General features: G+C 38.2%; 1 protein-coding gene across 5 annotated transcripts; it reads right to left on the bottom strand.

Annotated features, from left to right (window-relative positions):
* On the bottom strand, positions 1–23697 carry LOC105452156. 5 transcript variants are annotated; one of them, XM_011693036.1, is made up of 12 exons: positions 22855–23697; positions 22066–22261; positions 20609–20773; positions 11194–11321; positions 10930–11055; positions 9245–9599; positions 8580–8751; positions 8368–8467; positions 8037–8211; positions 7468–7611; positions 5744–5986; positions 1–4797 (listed from the first exon to the last, which is right to left on the bottom strand). In XM_011693036.1, the coding sequence occupies exons 1-12, from the start codon at positions 23221–23223 to the stop codon at positions 329–331; spliced, it is 6642 nt and encodes a 2213-aa protein (XP_011691338.1). In that variant the 5' UTR covers positions 23224–23697; the 3' UTR covers positions 1–328. The 5 variants fall into 5 exon arrangements, with proteins under 5 accessions (XP_011691338.1, XP_011691342.1, XP_011691341.1 ...); XM_011693040.1 differs by lacking the exons at positions 20609–20773; positions 22066–22261; positions 22855–23697 and adding exons at positions 13118–13394; positions 13690–13756; positions 15399–15974; XM_011693039.1 differs by lacking the exons at positions 20609–20773; positions 22066–22261; positions 22855–23697 and adding exons at positions 13118–13394; positions 15272–15974.
* Positions 23698–26440: the final 2743 nt, after the last annotated feature.

Below are 26440 nucleotides of genomic sequence, written 5' to 3'. Positions count from 1 at the left end.
TTTCTAGTTATTATCTTAAAAGCTACATCCACGTTTATTACTAATTAAGCTTACGTCGTACAATTTGTCTAATAGTGTCGAGCGTTTAACGATTTAAGAAATGCTTAGGCGACAATTTAGGCCCACTTTGTTAAATTCGGAAAATCGATAATACACGGGAACTCTTTAAAACGCATCGAATTACGCGCCTTATTGCGCGTAAAATATAAATATCTATCGAAACGATTGACTAACGAACATAGGTATCTTTTTTTGTAACGGTGAACCAGCTTACGTGCGAACTTCCGTGTAGGTCAAAAGCTTCATCGCTTCGACAATTTACTGAGCACTATGATTTCTTCATTTGGCCGAAGTCAGAGTTCTTCGACGAGTACAGACCCAGCTTCAGCGTCAGTTCTTTGGGCTTCCTAGTATTATTTCTAACGGGGAAAGGACTGAAGTGCGCCTTCGGACTCGGAGTGGTGTCAACGTTTTCGTCGTCTTTGTTCGTGTTCTCCATGTTACCGAGGCTCAGCGTCGATTTCTTATAACAGTTCGACCCTTTGTCGATCAAATCTCCGTACTCGACGGTTATTTTGCCCGGCGATTCTGGATGCGAGACGGCAGGCTTTCGCGTTTCTTCCGTCAGAATTGGGGAGAGCTTCGGAGTGTAATGATTCGGACTGGAGGAGAAGTACTCATCTCTGTATTGACGACTGGGCGACAGCGCGCTGTAGTCGCGATGCCTTGTCGATAGATACGAACCGATATCCGTCTCGGGTTCCACCATCACGTGTGACAACGTGCTCAAGGGCTTGTCGTAATCGATACTTCTGACGTGAGAATAGTCCTGCGGTGACAAAGTACTGTACTTGTGATGCTGAAGATCCGCGTCGCTGCAATAGTCCAAGCACTTCTCTTCGCTGCTGATATATTTCGTCGGCGTAATTGCTTCGCTGTTATCCTTGCCGTAGTAAGGACTTCCCGTGTTCAAGGAAACCGCCGATCTGCCGTCCTGAACGGTCGCGTATTCGCCGCTGATCGGCCTCGGCAATTCCTCGTCGTACTTCACGCGAAACTCCAAGGATTCTTTCGACAATATCGGACTTTTCAAATGCAGGTCGTAGGGATCGATAGAGATCCTCGATTTTGGTTCCGTGTACTCAAACGTGAGCTCGCTCGGTTTGTCGTAAGCAGCGTAAGGACTCTCCCGTGGGGACAGCCTCTCCGGAATGTCGTAGCTCTTGTAAGGCTCGTAGATACTCTTCAACGGCGTGATATCGAATTGGCTCGTCTTCGGCACGTACCTCGTCACGGTGGGAGCTTCCGGATAAGTGGAAGCGTCTGAAATGTACGTAATGGGGGACAGTCGTTTCGGCGGTATTTCTAGATTCGTGTCCGACAGCATTTGCGCGTACGAGATTTTGTCGAGCCTCTGTAGCTCTCTGTAGATGTCTATGTCGCTCTTGGGCGACATGCTCTGCTCGTATTTCAACGTCGCGAACGGAAACTTTTCCGGTTGAATTGCGACATCGTGCGCAGCTTCCAAGTCGTTTCTGATCTCGATGGAATCGTTGGAGGATTTGTAGGAAAATACGTTCGTTGAAATGCTGGTAAGATCGAGACCGTCCGTATCGCTTATGTTCTGACTCGACGAGCCTTTTTCCACATTAATTATACTCGGTGGCGAGTCCTCCTCATAGTTCGCCAGCAGCTTGGAGAGTTCCTCGTTTATCTTGTGATCTATGAGCGCCTCCCGAGTGTCCAGATATTCGTTCGCTATGATCTCGTCCACGTCTAAATGATCAATTTGCTCCGTGTCGTCGATGAGAGACAGTTTCGTTAATTCTTCATTGATCTTCGCGTCGAATTCCGAAACGCTGGTAGCGGTCATATTATCGAAGTCCTTGAAATTTATTCGCGCCAATTCCTCATTTATCTCGTGCTCGTTCAGACCCATTTTCTCGAGAATCGGGCTGAAAATCTTGGAAATTTCCTCGTTTATCGGACTGATGGTGATCTCCTTGGATATTTCCTCCAGATCCGGCAGACGTTTCTTCGCCTGGCACGCTAGAATCTTGTGCAATATGGCCGAATTTTCCTGTATAATTTTTAACGCCCGGTCGCTACTCCTGCGCCCGTTGTCGCCTTTCTTTCGTGGCTTCACTTTCGTCCATACGCCCACCTTGGATTCCCTACCGTCGTCTGTATCGATATTATCTTTATTGCAAGCTATACTCTTCAATATACTGTCGCTGTTCTCATCGATGTTGATCTTAGGATACACTACGTAAGATTTCCTATTCTCGCTCGTTATGTTTATGTCTGGGATCTCTAATCGCCGCTTCGAGAAGCCGCTCGCCGAATTGCTGAAGGTATCCTGTCGTCTTGCCTCCAAGTTTTTCATGTCTTCCCAGATATCGCTCGACTTTTTCGTTAGCATGCTAGTCTCGGGCGAGCCATCGATGAGAGCCTTCGCTTCCAGGTGCTTCATGTCCTCGAGAATATCGCTGCATCTCTTCTTTGCCATGCTAAATTCATCCGTCGAAACCGAGGATTTTAAATCGGTGCATCTTTTCTCAAGACTGCTGGAACTCCTCTCAGTCAATCTCGATCGGTCTCTACGTCTATAATTGTAATTCAGATAATGCTTGTCGAGCTTCTCGTGCGGCAATTGAGGCACCACGTCCTTTTCAGAGAGCGGATCGTCCGCATTGTCATCAGCAAAGTCTCCGCTCCTCCGATAGGATTCACCGCCGATCGATTCGTAAGAGCTCAAATCAGCTTTGCTCTTCTGCGTATAACTCACCTTCAGTTCTGTATTCAACGCGAATTGCGGTCTAACATACAAATCGCTTCTCTCGGAGATTCCCTCGTTTTCCTTACTCTCGATCGACTTTGCCGAGGGATCGAGTTTCGTCTGATACCCCCCCGAGTACTTGGTCGAGTCCTTCGAGCCGATCGATTTCGGATCGGGCGAAGTTTCGGCGCTGTCTGCGCTGCATCTCTGTTTGCCTACACCGTTATACGGCGAGGGTGTCTTCTGATTAGGATTCGCGATAGGATAAAACGGCGAGGTCGCGGCGCTCAGGTCGATCGGCGAATCCGACACGTTGTCGTGGTTTCGTTTCCCGTAGTTCGAGGTATATCTTATGGAGTTGGCACTTACGGGCGATTGCAGATCGGAACTGAACGACCTCTCGGAAGACTTAACTTTGCCCGGGCTGCACGAATCGCTGGAGCTGCTGATCACCAATTTCGGGCTCGTTTCGGACTTATTTCTCAAAGAGTCCGCGCTGATCGGGGTCGACGGGTTCGATCTCTCATACGACGTCTTCTTCGTGATCGACCGCGAGTCGTCGAGCACGGTGTCCGAGCCCACGGAATGGAGAACGAGAGTTTTGGAATCCGAGCTGATGGACGAGCAAGCCGATTTGTCCATTGTGAAGTCACGGGAGTCCGTTCTGACCGGCGTCCTCGGACTCACTGTCAGACTGGAGGGCTTCGAATCGGGACCCATCGTCTCTCCCGAGCTGAACGACTTCGTGCTCTCCGGAGATTTCGGGCTTTTTTTAAAACTGGAATACGACTTCGTTCGCATCACGGGTTGCCTGTCGCTGAAAGTGTCTCTCTTTAAAGTCCTTTCAGGACTCGTCGTTTCCGGATTCGTCGCGACGTTATATATATCGTGCGACAGTTTCGTCAATTTGTCATCCATTGTCACCGGGGAAATTGGAAGGTGGCCTACAACGTATCTCTTGGAATAAAAAGATCGCGACTCTGTTGCGACATCCAGAGTCGCTCTGCTACTCGCGAGATCCGTTTCGTTTGAATCATCATCGTCTTTTGAATCCAAATGAATCTTGCTGGAATATCTTAAGGAGGATTCGAGAGTCGTTCTGCTACTCGCGAGATCCGTTTCGTTCGAATCATCATCGTCTTTTGAATTCAAATGAACCTTGCTGGAATATCTTAAGGAGGATTCGAAAGGCTTGTCGTTCGTCTCTAAAAGCGTGCTAAATTTATCGTAAGTCTTATCTAAAGTGATACTCGTTTGTTCTCTGAAACTATCCCGTAGTATATTCGTAGTGGTTTCCATTACGTCCGTCTTAAGGCCTGTACTATCGTTACCGCTAGCTCGAATGATTTCTTTTTTCTCCCCTATATCTCTCAATCGATCCGTTCTATGCGCCAGGATATCATCCGTCCTCTCGACGAGATTAGATTTAAGGCTTAAATAATCGTAGCTGTTCACAGTCTTCGACGATCTTGGCGCGTCTTCGCACGACGTGTAATCCTGCAACTTCGATTCCGTAGTTCGATCTCTCGTCTGCGATCTCTCGACCGGATAATCGCACATCGACCGCTCGTCATTGTCGCGCGCGCTCGGTATTTGAGAGACTGTCGTCGTATTATTGTCATCTTCCGCCGAGAGCCTCCGTATTTGATCGGTGATCTTGGCGAACGAAATCTCGGACAGGGACGGAGACTTGTTGTCGCGCTCGATTCCGAAAATCGTATCCGTCTGCGGCGGCCCCTCGACTATCATCATCGGCTCGGTCTTGATGTACGTGCGCGCAGGTGTACTCGCCGAGGTCGACGAACCCTCGTAAGCATGCTTCTCATCGTCCGTCGCCATGACGTAGGAGTCGGACGCTGACGTAAGTTCCTCGCTATCGACGTCGCTCAGACGATCCGGCTCGTCGCACAGCTCCGTCGATGTGCTGTCACTGTCACTGTCAGCGGTACCGCGGCCGGGCGACGTTACAGAGGACGTTTCCGGAGGCGACTGTAAAAACGTACCGAAGGCGTCGGCATCTGTAACGTAAAATAGAAAAGGTCAATAAATTAGCTTACACAGTTGTTGAAAGCGCGATCAATCTGAGAGACAAAGATAACAATTGACATCACAGATGATAATCGCTGATCGATAGTTGGATATTTTAAAAATATTATATCTACTGTGACTTGTGTATTAAAGTTGAATCGGAGGGGAAATTATTCGCGCGCGCGATAGAATGACGACTTGGCTCGAGAAGGTACAGAACCGGATGTTGACCCTATCTGCCACACCTGCGTCAATACGCGTACTCGCTGATATCGAACGTGAAGCAAGGTGGTTCTTTGTACCCATTCTCCGGAGGTTCAGCAATTGATAAGCGTTACCATACATAGCGAATCTTACCATCAGATGGAAGGTCCATCTTATTCTCTGCTGGTATACTTGCCATGAGCGGGTCAATGGCGATGCCGTTGTGTTCGACACAAAGTTTTTAATATTGATTTTATAACATATGCAATTTTATCTTCATATAAATTTTAATGGACTTTAGAAATAGTATGAAATGTATAAAATGTATAAAAATACATATGTACGAAAAATCTCCAATTTAATTATAACGCATTTTCGCTATTAATTATTAATACTATATTACGTTTATAATTTTACACACATATATATATATATATATATATATATATATATATGTATATGCATAAAACATATTTTTAGTATATTTTTGAAAAATTATTTTAATGGTTATTTACCTATTTATTGTTACTTATATCGCACTATTTTGTACATTACATATCTCATATTTTAAATGTCTTTTCTACATATTCAAAAAATAGTTCACATATTTATCCATATATCATTCCCGTTATTAAAATATTTTTAAATATTTTCTCAATATATTTTTGAACGTATATTTGTAAAGGCTGCTCTTTATTGAATTATTTTTGTCTAACGATTAAATGCACTCACCACCAGCGTCGCCAGCCCTTTGTTTCGGCCTTTTTGCGTCTTTCCAGTGAAGCGTAACACCTTGTCTGTCCCTACGACTTTTTGGGCTGTGAAGGGCTGCCGGCCGTAATTTCGATGTGGCAGTGGCAGACGGCAAACTTAATGGTCGATTCTTTACACTTACAAGTGCATTTTTACCCACTAACAGATGATTCATGGCTGTGGAAGTGGGCGTAGGTACCATGGTCTGTCGCGCACACGCGGCTGTAGAATATAAGAATCGGTTAGAATAGTGCTTATTTTACTATTAGAGAAAGTGAATTGAGAAATAGCCCTAACACACATACGTACACACATACATAGGGTACAATGGGGTAATTTGAATAGTTGGGTAATTTGAATAACAGTAAGCATTTGCAAGAATTTCAGAAAAATAAGTGTTTTTAACATACATTTCGTTAGATCAATGTCTGATCTAATGAAATATATCTAAAAAAAAATCTCTTATTTTTCCGAAATTCTTGCAAATGCTTACTGTTATCCAAATAGCCCCACTATTTAAATTACCCCGCTGTACCCTACACATACGCAATTTTCGACAACTACAAATATTGATAAAAATATTTTGTGTCTCCATTACGTAAAATGAAATTTTTGCTATAGTGTTTTAAAAACATTGGTTTATAAAAAGTTATTTTTACGTTATTCTTACGTATAATAGAAGACTTAGATCTTTCTATTTCATATTTTCACAAAACATTTATATTATTACAAAATATAATTCTAATTATTAATATATTTAAATATAATTCTAATATTTAACAGTTTATCGTTAAAATTAACGTTAAAAATAACAAGTTATAGTACTGTTGATTTACATAATTTTTATTTTTATGTATTGACATAGATCTCCAAATTTAGTTTTGGAAAGTTTTGTTTCATTTCGTACGAAAATGTCACCTACGATTTCGAGCTTATCAGCGCATACCGATTAAGCGTTATTGATGATAGAAATTTCATTTACCTATCAAGAGGACGTATGAGGCAGCTATATCAAATTGAAGCATGTCACGCAGAGTTGCAACTTGAGATTTTTACGTGATAGGTCATAATATCTCGAAAGGTCGCGGCGTTGTTATCGCTTATGTATTTTCGCTCGGATCGAAATACGACGATAGTGTCCGACCGTAAACACAAACATACGTGAGTTTAGCTTCATTCATGAATATAAAATGAGCTAGCTTACGGTGGCAAGCATCAGAAGATGATAAGTATTACCGCTAACGTATTGCTGCTCGTAAAGCTTTTATAACATGTATCATCGAACCTACGCACGTTTTTCGATCGTAAAGATACAACGCGAGGAACGTGTAATCCAATTTTTATACAATTCCAATTTTACGCGGTAACCTCCTAATAATTTTAAACAATGTTGACGGTAGAGAGGTTGTTACGGAACCTTTATTGCAATATAATATGCATGCATATTCGTTATAAAGTAGCCTATATTTAATATAGACTACATTTAAAATCAATTTATTTTAATAGCGGTTTGATCCTTACTCATTTAATCCAATATATTTTTTTTTATACGATTCGTTTGTATTATCGATTAAAATATTCTATATAAAATGTGATTTAAAAAATGTTGAAATCTATGAATATAAATTCTAGAAAAAATTGCATTTGATCTTTAATTTTTAGACTGTAATTGTAGAACGCTTGTCATATTCACTTGTCATTACCAGAAAGTATTATATGCGCTTGCCGTTGCCGTTCCCGCAGTTTTGCATATTGCTGCTTCAGTGTACTAATATCTAAAGCAAGGCGTTCTCGATCGCTACTGGGTGCCATCGCTTGTAACGCTCCTATTGTCGAAGGTATGCGATCTGAAATCGATCATTTCTTTTAACGAAAGATATTGGACATTGTGATATTTTCGAAAACTTTCGGATTTTTTTCGCAAAACAGATTCTGCAACAATTTTAAATAATTGTATCTATTCTTCATAATGCAAAGCATCAGAGGTTTAAGTCACGTGCTGTCTTTCAAAGTAAAAATATCTTAAATATTCGTCAAATTGTCCAAGAAATTTACTTTTAATACGATCGTAAAAAATAATGTATGTTATATTATTATATTATACGTTAAAATATATATTGATATTCGAAATTGAGTTTGATTTTAAAGCAATATTATGCCATTTATATCTTTATCTAAAACGTTAACGTAAAATTGGTCGCTTGTAGAGTGGTTTTTTAAATTTTAATATTGTTAAAACACATGGGATTCATTTAAAAAAAATGACATTTACCTTTTTTTATACGTTGAGCCATACTGAACATGGCAGCCGCTACAGCCAATCTCTCATCCTCTTCCGTTTCGCTGTCATCGTCGTCACTCAGCTTGCGCGCCCACGGGGTGATATTATATCGATGCTTCTCTCTCAAACTTGTCACACCATGTAAGGGTCCCATACTAACAATGTTCTGTCAAAATGATTCACAAATAAATTGTGTTATTTGCAATGTCAAACGCGTGTAACGATTGGTAATGGATAATATTATAATCGTAAAAGCAGAAAAAATCTCCCGCCTAGGATTGCATTATCATTACTAAACTCTGTATAAACGATTGTACTCAACCTTTATGAGATTGTTTGTATCGGTGAATTCTAGCATTTCTCTCGTGAGGACTCCCATTATGCTGTAGAACTCGTCCGCCGATGTAACGGTCATTATGCGACTGTAGAAACAATTAGTTACTTCACTTGTTGCAAATAATCATCAAAGAAATATAACAGACTTACAATTTCGTTACGTAATTTTAATAAGTTTAATTGAAATTGAAAACTCACTCTGAGAGGCCTTCCCAGATAGCGAGTGCCGTTCTAAGGAGTACTTCGTCACCTTCGAGAAATATCAGATCCCAGACACGGAGCACCGCTTCCTGCGGTAAGCAGTGGCAGAAAAGTGTAAGGAACCATTGCATGGTGAACACATTCGTGAGCGGCGGTTCGTAGCTACTTCCTGAAAAACAACGTTACACTACCATAACAATCTACAATCAGGAAAAGTGAGAACAATGGAATCGAATTAAATTAAATTGTTTAAAGATTATCGTAACTGCAGTAAGCCATATCTTTCACTTATCAACTATTATTCAATCTAAAAAAATCTTTTTAAACATAAATGTTTTATGTAAATGATATTTCTGCAAAACAAAATCCACAGTATTGATTTTTTAATTATTTTGATTTAAATATGTTTTTGAAAATCTTGAAGATATTTACACGAAAGAATTGAATGCCTACTGTTGCAACATTAAGTGCAAGCGCTACTTTTTAAGAAGATAAAATTATGTTATATAAATACGTCGACACAAGATATTCGTTCAGCGAAAGTATAATATACATCTCAATTTCCATCTCCGCGCCAACGTAATATCTCACCGCCATGCGTCTCTGTATTTCTTACGCTCTTCCGCTCGAGTTTTATTTTTATTTTTATCAACCCGACTCACCCGTCGCTTTATCCTTCGCGTCGGTCTGGAGCGCCTCGAGGTGCTTGGACAATTTCGGGAGCCTCGAACGCAAAAGATCCCGAAACACCGCCATGTCCACGGAGAGGCCCCGCAGATTATCGGCGAAGTAGCCCTCCGGTAGTACACCCTCTATTAAGTATATCATCACCTTCACAGCCGAGGACTCCGCGCGGTCCATTACTTGCAAGACGAGGGCGGCCAGAACATTCAGGCCCTGGCAGTAGCCCACGGACTTGTTCCAGCGAGCGAAACCGAGTAATACTCGACGAAGCACCGCCTGATTGTCCCGGCCAGCAGCACCGCAGAACAGGCTGCAGCCTGTCCTGTGCAGGTCCTGCGAATTGTAACGACTTTTACGTCGCTGAATTAACTCCAGAAAATTGGCCTCCAGTAACTTCCGACCCGCTGCTGTCGAATCAGCAGCGTAATTACGGAGACCGGCGTAATTTCAGCTGAATTTTTCATAATTTATCTCAAGGTTTCCTGTTAAATTTCCGTAATGTGCGTGTTCGCGAATGAACAGATAATTAATGTATCAGATGATTCGTTTTAATAAGAGCAAACGATTGAACAAGGTTCAATTTCAGCGCGCTTAATTTTTCATTGTTTATTTTAAGTTTCCCATTAAATTTCATATTATATGTTCGCGCGAATGAAGTGCTCGATAATTAATACCATCCATTTGATGAGGCTAAACGATTGAACAAGGATCAAAAAGCGGTAAACGTCAATCTCGGCTGGAAAAGCTTTGAAACGTAAGCTACGCATAGGCGAACATTAATTACAAAAGCAACCTTGTGATTGTTAGTCATTTGTCGTTATAGTGATAAACGATCCGAGGGTAATTGGGCGTAATTAATAATAATCAGGATCATCGGTCTATAAATCTATGTAAAGTGGATATAACTTGACGCGATCAAATGGATCGCGTATTAGATTGCAGGTATTTTTAGACGGGCAACTTGTTCTAATTATGCACCGCGCTCGCATTAATCCGTATTACGTAACAGACGTTAGGCTCCTATTTTTACTTTCCTCAGCTTATTTCTTTTAATCAGTTGAAACATTTATGTACTACGGAGTTACGTTTGTAACCCGATGCTTTTTCGTGCCAAGAGTTTTATAAGGCACGTCGAAATAAATGTACCGCCGTCTCTCTAAATGCTCTTCTCGGAGCCGCGCATCCAGAAACGGTCCCGCAGAATTAACCGGGTCGCCCTTCATTTTAGGAGATAGATTGACAAACTGAGCGTGTCGCGCAGGCGACATCATCAGGCGTATCATCAAAGTGTATAAGAGAGGCATATATTGTTTACTGGGGCTTCCAGGGCATTTGTATAACTTCGAGTTTCATTTGACGAATTCTTTTATTTATTGAAAAATTATATTAATTAACATGGAAGATAAAAATTTTATTTACTGTTATAATAATCAACGTTAAAATGTTTTGTTAAAATTTTTTTTTTAATATGTTTTTTTTATATGAAAAAGCTTAGAAGGTAAAAATGTTATTTATTGTTGTAATAACCAATGTTAAAATATCTTGTTAAAATATTTTAGGAAAAAAAGATTTTTTTTTCATATATTATGACAAGGGTAAGAATTTTACGTCGAAGTTTATTACGCGAAGAACGCTGGCGCTGAACAATATTGCAGACACTTACTTTTACGATTTGTATGCCGAGTTCTTCGTCGTCAGGATTACTCCACTCGTTGAAACAGACCTTCTCGGCCTGCTTCCAGTCTACGCCGCGTTGTTCCAGATGACGTTCCGCCAACGTTAACCACAACTGTAGAAGAATATCAATTTCGTTCGTACCCTTGTATACACTTACAAAAATGAATTCTTTGAATCTTTTATATTTTTCATGACTGTGTACTTTTGTGAATAATTCATTATTTGAAAGTAAATCGTAAGAGGCACTCACTCTTTTTCGAAATTCCGGTGGTATCCCTCCTTGTAATTTGGCAACCATTTTCATCGCGTCCAACCATTGTATAAAACCACTTTCCCCCGGTTGCGGAGTCAAACTGAACCTCATTTTTGTATCTTCGACTGAAATTTAGAGAGAGAAATGCATAAAACACTTTACTACAAGATAATCTGCTCTCGGAAATACACCCACACACTTAGCTAACAAGACAGTATTTCAATAAACTGCAGTTCTTTTGCACCGTTACGTCAGCTACAATATAATTCACAGAAAAAAACACATCGTCTTGTAACGCGAATAAAAATAAATATTTGCTTAAATCGAACCATCAAGAAATCTTGATTGACATAAATGCGTGAATGCTCTAGCGTTCGATTCGAATTGACAATTTGAATTTTTTATTTGAATCGTGTTGCGGTGTATAACCATTCTGTTCGATTCGACACGAGTGACTGAGAAAGTCGCGAGGGACGCGAAGTGAAGCAGGGCTCGATCGCCTTTAACATTTAGTGGAAGGGTGACATGATCGTTTCTATGACAACCTCGGCTGAAGAATTGCCAGTTTGAGTAGAAATAATCCCGCAGAAATTCTTAAGATAGTAAATAACGCTGTTATCCACGCGTTTATGCCGCACGTGCTAATACTGTTAATGAAGCGTGCATTGAAAAATATTCAATTTCCATGCGAACGAATCCGGTGCGGTGGCAACATTGTCATCTCGCAGTATCTACGAGTGAACGAGTACAGCTTGATCACGATTCTATTAATGGCTGAATAAACCACGCCAGCCACTGCACGCGCCGATGTGTGAAATCGATATTATTTCTGCCTTTATAACAATTTGTATTTCGTCTTGTATTGTTGTTGCCGTTGTGCCGAATGTATTTCATTAGAATTGCCACATGTGCATTGCATTTTATATTGTTTACTTGTTATTGTTATTTATATTTTTCTGGGAATTTGGTGGACCCCGAAAGCAGACAAAATATTGCTATACGTTATTGCAGTAAAATAAACAGGCGCTTTTCTACATTAAAGTATTAAAATTCCTCTCGATATTTTTGCAGCAAGACTAATTTAATATACGCCGATTTTAATAATATTTAAAATGTTTTAATTACACATAAGAACGTAAAGTCACAATGCTATACTTTTTATTACGAATAGTGCAAGTCTCATCAAATTAGCCACAAATTAAACGTGCCATGCATTAGATTTTATGGATATTGCGGTATTGGCAAACGTACAGCACTCTAACTTTAAATTGTATCTCGTTTGGAAATCACGATAAACGCATTCGCTATATAGTTCAATTTGAAAATCTGGAATTAGCGTATTTGCTCGATTCTATACTTGCATGCGAAATCTTAATTTTGCATTAATTTGGAGAAATAATATCAACGGTTGAACAATTGCTAATGAAGGTATGGCTTTAATTTTACAACTTTGCATTTTAATTAAGTGTATTAATGACAAAAGTTTATGCGAAACGTGACATTATTATCTTCTCACGTTTTATCAAACTCTTGCATGAAGTTCTTCCCTTAGACTTCCGCAACGGCTACATATAGTGTACGTTCATTTAATTACCTTATTACTTTGTATTTTATACTTTGAAATAAAATAGCTTAACTACGTCGTCTTCAGTGGCTGCAAACAAAGCATGTCTGAGCTATATGATACTTCTAGCTTGCATTAAGTTAACGTTGTAACACTTAGATGCGCCGTAGTTATGCCACGCTGCCTCGCAGCAGTATTTAACAGAATTTAATTTACGAGCATTTAGCTTCCAACACGCGTAAGTCTGCACGTGTGCATGTACGTGGCTCCGCAAGGTCGATTACGCTTGTGCGCGTGCAACGCGAGAGGAGAGACATTAGCATGCGTGATAGATTTACGGAAACTGTCGCTTTTCACCTTCCAGCTCTTCGTATCTCGGGGCAGAGCCGGTAGCACCGGACGCGAGGTTTTTGAGGGAGTTGAAAAATCCGTTCATCCTCCAATTAGAAGCGCCACTCTCTCTTCTTCATCGCTTTCATCTCTCACGTCTCTTATTATATGTCGCGCGGTACGCCGCTCTCAACCGTTCTCGTGATTCATGATCGGCCGTTCCTCGGTTTATTCTCGCGTTACCCTTTTTATTCGCGATGGATCGCGATGTTCCTCTCGAATACACGATGTTTTTACTGTAACTCTGCAAAAGCCGATCGACCCGTTGACTTAACGTTCTAAGCTTTACACCTTAACTGATGTGCGAAACTATCATGATTGTATTTAGAGAAAGCAAATTTTATTGACGTTAACGTGATTATTAATGTATATTTCTTCAATTATTTTATTATTTTACTATTGAGAGCGTTGCCATTCGTCATTGATATAAAATGTGATTTGATGATAATGCGAAAACGCTATAAAGTGCATTATGTCAAATACGTAAGATTAATTAAGCATGAGAGTGCGTGTTTTTCAACTTCCATCGAGTAACATACGATTCACTAGAAATCCAGCAAAACATTCCTCTTCGTTCTTTCCGTGCCGTATGTATAGCTGTACCACCTGTTACAAGCATCACAATGTAGATACCCACGCACTGTAATACACGTGTAATGTACACGTAAATCTCTATATAGTTTGTGAAAGATTGCACCTCGTAGGATCTCATTATTTGTGGCATCGAGTACTATTTGTCGATTGCATTGTATTAGGGTATAACAATAATTAACACGCGCCAATTAACGTTTTCGTTAGTCCACGTAATACAAAAAAGAACCTCGTTCTACCCTTCTACCGTTCGCGGTGAAATGCAGATAACCACTGATAAGAGAGTGGCCAAGCTGATAACAAAATCGATTTTTACTTCACCGGCGGCTGATGAAACCGATAAAATGCTCGAGCAGTTAATCCGATCGCGACTGGTCGCGACTGGTTACAATGCAATTAAGAAGAAGCATGCAGCACTTAACTTATCGTTTTTCCGTTTACCGTTGTATTTATGCCATTTGCGCAATCATTCCTTTTTAATTAAGTCAGATTGTTAGACTGCGTCGTAGCTATTATCAGAGATATCGTGAGAGACTGGAATTAATTTGAAAATAGCAAGAATTTGCGAGATGAATTAAGGGAGATTTTGGCTGCTTATCAGACTTGCGATTTTACTCCTCGACAAGAACGATCCGCTTGTGCGTGCAATATAAACGAGAGAGTGGGAAGAGCTTAGATGCCTTAAATCAGTCACGGTTATCGTGACTGCGATTTTACACGTTTGTGGCTTCCGGCTCCGCTTAAATGTGGCTTAAAAATGGATGTTAAACCGATAAGTCCAGCAATTAAATCTAAAATAAAATCTTTAGCGTCTTAAAGCCGAGTATGAATGCAAATTGAATTATTATAATGATATTATACTAATTATTCTTTTTAAAGTTCTAAAAAGTTATCATCAATCAAAGATAACGCGAGCGGCGAATCTTGAGGAACTTTTTTACGATCTGATCATAATTTGCCTTCGGAAGTCCGAAAATATTACGCACGTTGATTGACCACTTTCGATAATTTCAATTTCTCGATATTTTCTCAACGAGAAAAAGGATTCATGCCAATCAATTTATATCTCACGAATGCTTTATATCAAATAAGAATCCAACACTTTTACAAAACTATATGAAGCAAATTGGAAACTGAAGGAAAATCGATAGGTATGCTTTTAAATGAAATAAACCGGCATGCTAATTTTAATTGGGTAACGCACACGTACACTCACATACACTTTCATTGCGGGAAAAGATGATTTACAGATATTAGATGAAAGATAAAGACTAAAACAAGCTATTATAGCGTTTTCTGCATTTTTTAAAATGTTTTATAAAAGAATGTAAAACGAAATTAATGTTTACTTGCTGAATAAGATTTAATTTAATTAATTTAAAATATATTATGCGATCTGTTCAGTTTTTTAGCTACGCTACTTCATTCCTTTTTGCCATCTTTCATTTCTCCCTTATTCTCAATACAGATTCTAGAAATCACGCTAACCGTCGTGTATACGAAAGAAAATGGACCCAATATACGACGCACATTTTTTCCCATTAAACGCACGCATTCGTGAAGCAACTGAGATTTAAGCGTGCACTCCACCACCGTTCACGGTGTATATCCAATCACAATTTGGACCGTCGTCGATAGCCGAAACTCATATACTTACTCGCGAGGGATCGTATTAAACAAACGCAGTACTTTGACACTTCGGTGGAACGAGATCGGCGTGTCATCAGATCGTACCATCTTTATCACGAGACTCGACAGCGCGCTATCGGGCAATCGTTACCGTCGCCGTTGACTGTGCAGCGCGACACATCAATGCACATCGGTGCACGTACTGTGTGAAGCACGGACGCACCGCGAGCGAACGACCTCGACACGCATGTTCATGCTCGTCGACGTGCGGCGGACACGAGTTTGGCGAAAAACTACCCCGGAAACGCGAACGCGCACTTGGTGTAGGCGGAGGAAATCGCACTCTCCTCTCGACACCGCTCTCTCTCTCCCTCTCTCTTTCTCGATTGCCCGGAAATTTCGCGGCGTCGGCGTCGCGACGACACTCCGACAGCTGTCCGAAGCACCTGGAGGAGCGTCTTCGTACGACGAGTGCGCCGAGTCAGCTGAACGATAATGGATAGGGTAGTTTGCGCGCGCGCAAAGCCTCGCAAACGTAACGACGACGACGGGGGCGAGGGGATCGCCACGAGGGGCGGCTGCCGCCTCGTGGAATCCTGCAGTCGGCACTACTGTCGTTCCTCCACGAGCCGTCGTTTTCAACCCTCCGTGTGGCGGCCGTGGCGCGATTCTACGTGCTGCCACTCCCGTCACAACGCATGCGCTCGGCACGCGGTTTCCCACTTTGCATCGTTTCACCCCCTGGTGTATTTGATCGTTTTAGAAAGAATATGCTCGAAATTGCCGCGCTACATTTCGGCTGAATTCTCGGATATATTCTGCAAACTTTGACGTTTAATTCGTTCTAATGAATGTGAAACGACTATGAAACGAACTTTTAATATTGTAGAATTCCAGTTTAAATTTTTTCGTATTTACGTGAGATTACACAGCCATCCCTGCACGTGCATTATACATGAAAATTATACAAGTCTTCGGATTAACGTATGACGTTTAAATATCAGAATATAAAATCTGATTAAGTCAAGTGGAACGATTCAAGCGTACGTAGGAGTTTGCAAAATATTTACGTATAATATTTTTATTTATCAACGTTTATAATTATATATGCTTCTTGTAAATAATTTATTTTTTTTTTGTGGTATTATCAGTAATCGATAATTAAAAACAATAAATTATAAACGTCTATATATGTATTACGGGTTATACATTAAAGACAGTGCTAATAACAATCTGGACAGTTAGATTGCCTGATCTACTGAAAGCTCAGTTAAAGAGACTCACTCAAAGCAAAAAAAAATTAATCTTCGACAGCTTAACGTTAATATCGACATATGATATGGCGGACCACGGGCTATTAAATTTTTATTACGCTGAATAGTTCATTCGTGAGAAGATTAATGGCTACAGGCCTCGATTAAGTGGAGCAGCGTGACGCGACTTTATCTAATGTGTAACCTCGTACGAGAAGGGATTATTATATCAAGCGAACATGAGAATAAAATCTTGAAGGTTTTATGTTATTATAGAAATCTCGTTAGAATGTACACATCTGTACTACATATTGCAAAATGTAACACGCTCTGCGTGTGGCAATTGAAAGCGTGAAATAAATTGGGGAACATAATCTCAATATGACAAAGATAATTATTATTATAAAATCGATAAAAAATCGGGCACAACAGTTATTCTAAAAGAATTTGTGTGTTTCTACGTAGAATTTGTATAATTTATATTAACTCGTGTGTTTCCTGTATTTATAATTCTCGGAATAATAGATTATTGTGAGGAAAACAATTTCTTGGCGAGCACATTTACAAATTTAGGATTGACATCGTTATTGATTTTACCGCTTTGTGGGTCACTTGAAATAGTTAACACCGTTACCAGAAATCGAAGCTCTGGCAGATATATGTGTATCTGCTGAATCGCTTAATTATAGCTAGAAACATACACATTTGCCTAACGTAGTTGTCCAGATAAAATGCAAATAAGCAACCGAAAATACTTGAGTGCACATTTTGATTGAAACATCAATATTTTGTATTAATAATAAATTCCTTCACGTCGTGTGAATGTGATGTTCGTATTTTGAATTACTGTAAATAATGTTCTATATTTGCTGTCTGTACCATATGCTGTCTGTTTCATGACTGATAATACTGAATGTGATGTGTGCGAATCGACAATATGTCACTATTGACGAATGGCGTACTCGCTGATTCGATGCAATTTGATCAAATTCGACCCGCGTGGAATGTCAAACTCCTGTTTATTAGTAAAATGCAATTGGTACTTAGTATCCACTTGACGAGTACAGTTCTACATTTGAGACTGTAATTCTTCAATACAATGACATAGTAGAGTAATCGGTTAGAAATTGTCTCGCGTTTCATACGCTGTATACGTGTAAATATATCTGATGAGATGAAAGGATAGACTGTTTTCATAATATTCTAAATTGATAATTCTTTAAAAAGACACACCGGGCATTTCTGATATAAAAGACAAAAAGAATTACAATTAAATATTATTTTTAGTTATCATTTTAAAATATAAAATGGTAATTAAAAATAATTTTTCTTTTTGAAAAATAAAAAATTGTAACTCGATTAACAAAATAACATATTTTCTCTTTATAGATTTTGCTATAATATTACTATAACATTAACCTTTTTATTTTTCCAAGATCTAATATATATACAAATTTTTTAATTAACTTACAATTTTTTAGTAATTATAAGCATAAACAGCATAAAACTTCTTATTTGAATATCCATGATCAATTGCCCACAATCGCGAGTAATCTACTGTTAAAAGCGTTGCATTATGGAAACACGATTCAGGCAATTCGTAATAATCGTTTCGATCATCAGGGAGTTTCCGCATCGCAAAGTTCATTACATGTTTATTCTGTATGAGGACGGTCGTTGAACTTTTAGCGTTGCTGGGTTAATGGCACGGAAAGTTCATAGGTAATACCGGCGCGTTGGCTCGGGATACCGAATCCGTCTTATCCGACGTAAAAATGATAGGTCATTCAAAAATACGTGAGATCAATAAATCACGGGCGCGCGGCGTAGTGGCAGAAACGATTTGAGAAAACTCAATAGTATATGTTAAAAACGTGATTTGTCACGTACATACAAATTGGTGAAGTGTAATATAAAGTATGACTTGCAGCACATCTCTATTTCCTCTCTTTCTCCAGAATCAGGAATGAAACCACGGAGAAAGTCAAATTTACGACAAGATAAGTCTCTCTACGATCAATCGGATTTAAGAAAATTTTTCATCGACAAACTATGCAATTTTTCGACTCGAAAGAAGTCAGTGCATTTCTATACGTAGAACAATTTGCGGTGATCGCGTCAAATTGAGTTGTCTACACTCTACATCGTCAAACGCATGTATATTTGTTCGAAGTAGCGCGGCGGCGGACGTGCCACGGAAAAATTGCCGACGCGAAGTTTCTCGCGCGGAGAGATAGAAGACCCTACGACAAAATCGCTCCTTCGCAGCAAAAGTATATAGCCGCGTCTCTCCTCGCGCGTGCTCTCGATCGGAAAGTTCTCCGGCTCACCGAGTTCATCGCGCCCGCGCCAGTTAAACGCCGGTATAATTCGCGAGGACGGATGAGGAAAGTTGCGGCGTTACATCCGGCCGGCGAACGCGCAACAGTATCAAAACTTTATCAATGACGGCCACGTTGGAACTCGTGGCCCGCGGTACTCGGTACGCGGAGCATGCGTGGCTCGGCTCCGAGCGGCTTGTGTCGCGGCAAAATGTAATTATTGATCACCGCAAAGGCCGCATGCGAGAGTTCGTTTTCTTCGCGACCGCGGTAACTTGGTGACGCCGCGACTTCTTCGCGACGTTTCAGATGGTTCTCACGAGAACTATCTCGTGACAGCTTGATCGGTACATTACGTCGTGTTTCTAGCTCACATTCGTTGCACGATGTGAGATAACGCCGCTGCAGAGATATAAATATAAAACAATAGTACGGAGCCGCGCAACGCTCAAGAATTTCTGTCACGTATCACGTTACATGACAGAATGATAATGAGAGAAAAAAAATGGTCTAATGACAGAAGTATCAGATAAAAACGCGCGTGTATAATAGATAAATGTTTTAATTTATTTTTTCAGTCTGAGTTTGTGTAGTATAAACTAAGTAATATTATGTCTAATCGTATCTTTTAAGCCTAAATTAAAATTTAGGCTTAAAGAATCACATATTTGAAGAATTCTGAAATTAATTGCTCTGAGAGAGAACTTCGTATTTACTCTGAAGAGGAAAACTAACACAAGCAGAACCTAAATTTCTTTGAGATCGGAAGTTACATTTCTGGTGAAACTCACGTGGAAATCGTTAGACTATATAATTATTAGAGTGAAAGAATAATTTGTGATAAGCATTTTTTCTTTAATTCAATTAAATGAAAATGCATTTACGATTTTAATTTATGATTATTTAATGTCTAATCGTTTATTATATCTAAACAGCGAATTTGATGTAGAGTAATGCAAGCGACGGAAACGCATTATCAACACTATGTCGTTCTAATTTGCAAAACGTTATTGAATATTCATGAGACATCTCAGCATATTTTCCGGAATGTATAATAAAAATTGTACTTTCAGAGCGGAACGGTAGTCAAGAAGCATACAAAACACTCTACGGCAACGTTTTTACATCTTTTAACAGTTTTCATAGGATATTTCCAGCATGGGTGATAAGCTTCTTTTCTCAGAACTACCATTTACATTATTCCATAAATTTTTAATCGCAGAAAATATATATTTTTAAATGCTATCGAGTATCTTCTCAAGCTTAAAAAAAATGCTAAAAAATATCATCTGAAAAGATCAGAGGAAGGTAATAAAGTAAGCTTCTCTTATAATTTTCTCTTTGACATGATTAAAATATAGATATATATATTATACAAAAATTGAAAATAATTATATCAAAAATATTTTATATGCTAATTCTTTTCCAATTTTGTTATTAATTCTTGATGAAGTATTAATAATTATTGAGTAATAATAAATCAGATAAATTAAAGATTGGCATTATTGACAAATTATTTAAATGATTTTTTAGTTATATATAGAAATAAGATTTGCTGCATTGCAAAATTGAAGCTCTCGCAGTAAGCTTTGCACATTGACTGTAAATATTTCAAAAGACGAGGCATTAACGTGAAAGTATATAAAGCGGAGGATTTTACTCACTTCTTTTCGCGCTGTGTGCTTGTAGATAGGCCGTGATAATATCGCACTGTTTATCACATTTGGCAGTGAGATAATCCTTTCGGCGCAGCTGACGTATAAGCAGACTCCCCGTGTGAATGATGTGGTCCTGTAGATTCATAAGCAGGATCTGCAGTTCATCCGTTTCTGTGTAAAAAGTTAGTCTTCAACAATTTTCTTTTCATTAAGTATTATTTTTGTATATCTTTTCATTTAACTATAACTAATGTCTACGTAAAACCGACGTCAGTGATTCGGAATGTAACAGCGAGATGTCTGGTAGCACACTCTTGTTACGTTAGTTTTTGTTTCGCGCAATTGCAAAAAACATTAAGTCTTTGTTTTTCCTCTGTTACTGTCTCATCTCGTTAAAACACGGTTAATTCCTGGAAAATCCTGAAAGCGCGAAAAAGCACAGAGACGCGCATATTGCGAACGCATCAAATGTGGACGTTATAACGCGACAGCCGGTTGCGAGCTATTGCATTATTCATAAAGCCAAAGGTTGTGCGGTATCGAGAAATCTTTGAAAGAAATTTGCACGAACGTCGATGATTTAGACGTCTAGAGAATAATAATGGAGGAGAACGGAGAAGAGAAATGTGCGCACAAACCTCCTCTTTGCTCCCTTTTCCCTCTCTTACTGCATTCGACATTGATAATCGTATACAAGTTGATATGTTTTTTTCCATTATTATCGAAAAGGACATTATTTATGGAACATTAGTTGTGGAAACCTAATTATTCGGGAGAAACGCGTCCGCGTATAATTAATTCAATTGAAATCCGGTTTGTTCGCTATCTCGTTTTCTTTTTATGATAAATATGCAGTAATAATTTTTGCTCTCTTTTTCTCTCTCTCTTTCTTTCTGTTACAAAGTTGAGTGAAGGCTTTTACAGTTGCAGATAAAAATTCAAAAGGCAAAACTGCCGCTCTTATTATTCTGAAATATACATAATAAAGAAACGTTCTGAAAGACTTGCAGTTTTCAGACTTGCTGAAAAGATTTAACAATCTTTTAAATGTTATCAAAGCAATTTATTCGACGATTGCGCAAGAGAAATCACAAATCTTTGTTGTTATTTATAAAAAATGCTTTTTAAAAAATAGCAATTATTATTTACTAAAACTATGCAAACAACAACAATCCTCTACAGCTTAAAAGTTCAAATATGCTTTCTTTATGCACTTTCTGTATTTTTCAAATTAAAATTATTCCAGAAACGATGTAATATCTTTATGATTCGCCTTTTAGCAAATTATATATCTTAATTTTATCGTAAAAAAAAACATTTATTTCTACTGCCTTGTTTATACTCTGCTGGTATCAATATATAAAATCGTTACTTATACCGGGGCTTTCAATTGTCAAGATGGAATATGAGCTTTCATACGCGACTATTTTTCTGCAACGTTTATCCGTATCGGATTGTCTTACTTTTCAAAAGCAAACGAGTTTTCTGCAGATATTGATGTTGCGGCCGGGCTTTCAAGGATGATGCTGTAGAATCGCTTTCCGAGCGTCCCCTGTCGCACATCGGTATACCGTAAATATCTAGCAACAGTTGATCTACCAAAGAGGTAATCATGATTTCTTTCTGCTGCGGCAAATAGCGTAGAGGTGGCGGATATACCTAAAATGCATGTATTAAGCAATATGCTTAGAATGTTTCTTTTTTTTTAACTGATATAAAGCTACAGTATAATGAATATCGGCTGATATAAAGGATACATAATTCAGTTAAGAAAAATTGAAGGAGAAAAATAGTTTGTTTATTTCATCTAATATCATCTCGACGCGATGGTTACTCCTATTACTTCTTGGTAAAGCTATACTGTATTAAGTTTCATCATAAGTATGTCTTAAATTTAATGTTTATACTCGTAGCGTCTGATATTACCGTCCATATCGTGAAACGAGATCGTACTGAGCAAATTGAAGGAAGTATTCGATGTAAGTGTAATCTTTTAAATGTGCGCTTCTCTCAATGAATATTTTATTAATCGATAAACTCGGAGACTTTCATCTAAAGAAGACTGATCTATTGCAAATTCATATATATTTTTTCACGACTTTGCATGCTAATATCTCGAGTCAACGTTATTAAATGAAACGAATAGAGACTTCGTTCAGATTAAAATTTTTTATGTCATTAACTGGCAAATCCCCCCTTAATGGAGACTGATCAATCTCGAGTTTCATTGCGAACAATGCGAACGTTTTTACCTTAGGCCTTTTGATCGCTGCATCATAATTCTCGACATTTTTGTAATTAAATGCGATCACGCTCGGCTCATCTCCCATCGACTTGGAGCGCTTTTGCCAGCGCGAGCACGCGACACCGGCGCTCCCGGTCGATCGTTTACTGTTCAGTTCCATAAAATCCGGCCCGTTCAGAGTCTGCTGTATCAGGTTCCGCCTTTGCTTCCTGCATCGCGACGGAAAGGGATAGCCCTCCGGCCGGTAAACGCGGAGATCCTGCGTCTGCTGAGCAACGTAGATATCGCCGAACACCCGTTCGTTTTCCACCGCGACGCATTTCACGCGGTAAGTGATTTCCGCGTGCTTCTTCAGCGGCATCACGTTGTAGCTCATGATCGTCGCTCTGAAAACCGCGCGTTCCCCGTACGTAAGTTCGCTCCACACCCGATCGTCGCCGTGTCCGAGTCTCAAGTTCCTCGCATTGCACCGATCGCTGTCACCCCGACGAACTTTGCCCGCGCCCGCGAGCGATGCACCACGTGCCGTAAAGTGCGCTCGATCAATCTCCAGTTACGGCTGCCTTTGTCGTCGTATTTCCCATATAAGTTCAACTCGCGTAAAACGGCTCGGAATGGCGTACCAAACGCCATTCATTGATACACTTCTGTATTTCTTCGTATTTGCAACAGCAACTCAGGTTATACTTTTAGATACGTTATTTTTTACCGAAAAGTTTGAAAGTTCTGTTTTTATTCTGAGTACGGGCTTAAGATTTTTGGTATTCGAAGAAATTTATCGTAATTTAGTAGCAAGCTAAAAAAATCGAGCATTATTAATTAATTCTTTCTTATATGACAGCTATTACGACTTATTATGCAATGGTTTTGCACATCGTAAGATTTATGTGAGACGCAAAACTTCATATGTTTGGCATAAATTCATAGCTATAATGACAAGAATGTTTATCGGAAGTGCTATTACACGCTGCAACTGAGTACACTAGCTGATGAGTGACCTTGGAACTGACTGCAGGATACGAACGCGTTGATAAATGATAACCTTCTTCGTAGTTAGTTGTATCGCTAGTTATATAATATTTATCTTTATTTTCCGCATTATTTTTCCCAATTCGGACTGTAATGTGTTTAAATAAATATTATACAAATTAAAAATTAATTTACAGACGTACATATCTATTATACATATATCTATTGTTAAGATATGTTAACGTATTTGGAAAGATTATCCATGTACAAAGAAAATTTAATACTTTTTATATTAGTCCACTCGTAATCTCCGCTGGCATCTACTGATTTAGAATGTAACACTATATTTATTATGCGCACTAATTTTCACTTCACTGTACACAAGTCATTTTTAACGAATTCAGATATCGCTTGCAACTAAAAACATTTACGCACATATTTTATTTTAGAATAACACGAATGAACATTGCAATACTGCAATTTTGGAAATCTACATATAAATACGTAATTATTTTTAAACTTTTTAAAAATTACTTGCGTACAACGTACTTTTTATCGCGAGCTAATAATTCCCTTCTGGTAGCCAGACCGCAACTGGAAGTGTCGGTGATGATAATCATTTCATTAAGTCTATACCTACATGCGTGTTGTCACTCGACTTAGTTAATGGAGGTGGAACTGAAAAATGGGACGTGTGTCTTTGTACATTCATTTGCATTCCGTAAACAACATGTAACCATAGTTTATAAATTAAACATTTTCAGTGCTTTTCTGATAAACATCGTTTCTTCCATAAACAAAAAAGAACACATTAATTTATCATGCAAAAATATGAAATGCTTATTTTATAAATATAACATCGATTTATAATTTCTTATTGTATGTAATATTTATATTAAAATTTATTTATATATTTATAAAATTGATTTATATTTATAAAATTGAAGTACCATTCTTACAATTTGTGTTTTTCTTTAAGAAACGTTAAAATTTACTATCATATTTATAATATATATATATATATATTATATATATATATAGGTATATATTATAATATATATATATTTTTTTTATACATACAATATATGTAAAAAATAATTAATTATTTTAAAATTATACGTCGTAGTAATAATTATTTTAAACTTATGTTTATTAATATTATTATGTTTATTAATTAATTTTAAACAATGCTGAATCTCTATAACCGTGAATTATAAGAAAAATAAATCTATCTTAGTTAACTGATATCAACTTTTTAAAAGACAACTCTCAGTAATTTGTTTTAAGCAAAGTTAGCGTGCAGAATATAGACGATTTATTTGTTTCACGAAGAAAGAGAGAATTATTTATATATTTTCACATTCTATCTTGTTTAACGATAATTTCATATAACCGCAGTATTTCAGCACTGTTGTCCTCCAAATGATCAGACAGACTATTTCTATTATCGACAGCCGCGATAATATATCTGGCACAAATATATATGTAAACTCTGTTTAAATGCAAAATACAGTCCGGTTGCCTTATAGTCATTCACCTGGTAAGTCTGTTGACCCTAATCTGAGAACTGTTAGAGGGGGCCCGTATCTGCGCCTGTACATGTGCATACATTTCCATTTCCGTACTTGGAACTTGGTTGCAAATGAAAATAAGTATGTTTTCCACGATACGTAAGAAACTTCGTAATTATATTACAGAATGCACAAAAAATTGTTACAAAATTATTACAGAATGCGCACTAATTAATACAAATTTTATATGAACTAGTACATAAAAGGCGCGCGCTGCGTATCGAATCCCATACATTTTCCAATAACATTTATACTACTTTACATTTTAATTAAACAAATGTTAATAATTTTTGATAAAAAATAAATTTTCAAAAAAAATGACGTTTTGCGCGCGGTGCGTATTAAACTCCATACATTGTCCAATAACATTTATACCAAATTACATTTTAATTAAACAAATTTTAACAATTTTCAATAAAATGACGTTTTAATCGGCTATATTAAATTGGCCATTTTTAAATAAAATCACGATTTTTTAGAAAATAGCCACATAATTCATCTTCAAGATGAACCCAGAAAGAAGTTTATATCTTTATTTTTCTGAAAGATATGAATTTTTAAACATTAGGGAAAAGAGGCTTCAACGCAGGTAACATGGCAATTTTAAGATATGATTAATTTTATTGTCTTTCGAAGTTATTATTGCTAAACAGGCGTTAATCTATTTATATAATTATTCCACAAAGAAAAAGTTTGGGGTTGCTACAACAGAATAATAATATTAAGTTTTTACCCATCTATACAAAAGATGGGCGATATAGGGATTATACGAATCATGGCACTTTGGAAGTGATCTATGTTTGCCTCAACTTTAGTGAGGATTGCTGCTATATGGATGTTACAGTCGTAATAATTATCTCTAGGAATTGTTGCTGCAATCATAGTTATATAAATGTTATTCTATCTTAAGCTAATGGCACTTACAATCTTTATATACAGGGTGGACCATTTTAATCCATCCAGTCGAATATCTCGAAAATCAAGCCCGGGAGAGAAAAATTTTTCAGACAAAAGTTGTAGGGTTTTGAGGGGAACATAAGATGATAACATTGG

This window comes from Wasmannia auropunctata, unplaced genomic scaffold, assembly GCF_000956235.1.
Source record: "Wasmannia auropunctata unplaced genomic scaffold, wasmannia.A_1.0 LD336037.1, whole genome shotgun sequence".
NCBI lineage: Eukaryota > Metazoa > Arthropoda > Insecta > Hymenoptera > Formicidae > Wasmannia > Wasmannia auropunctata.
The sequence above is the reverse complement of the archived record's forward strand: the minus strand, read 5'-3'. Positions and strand labels throughout refer to the sequence as shown.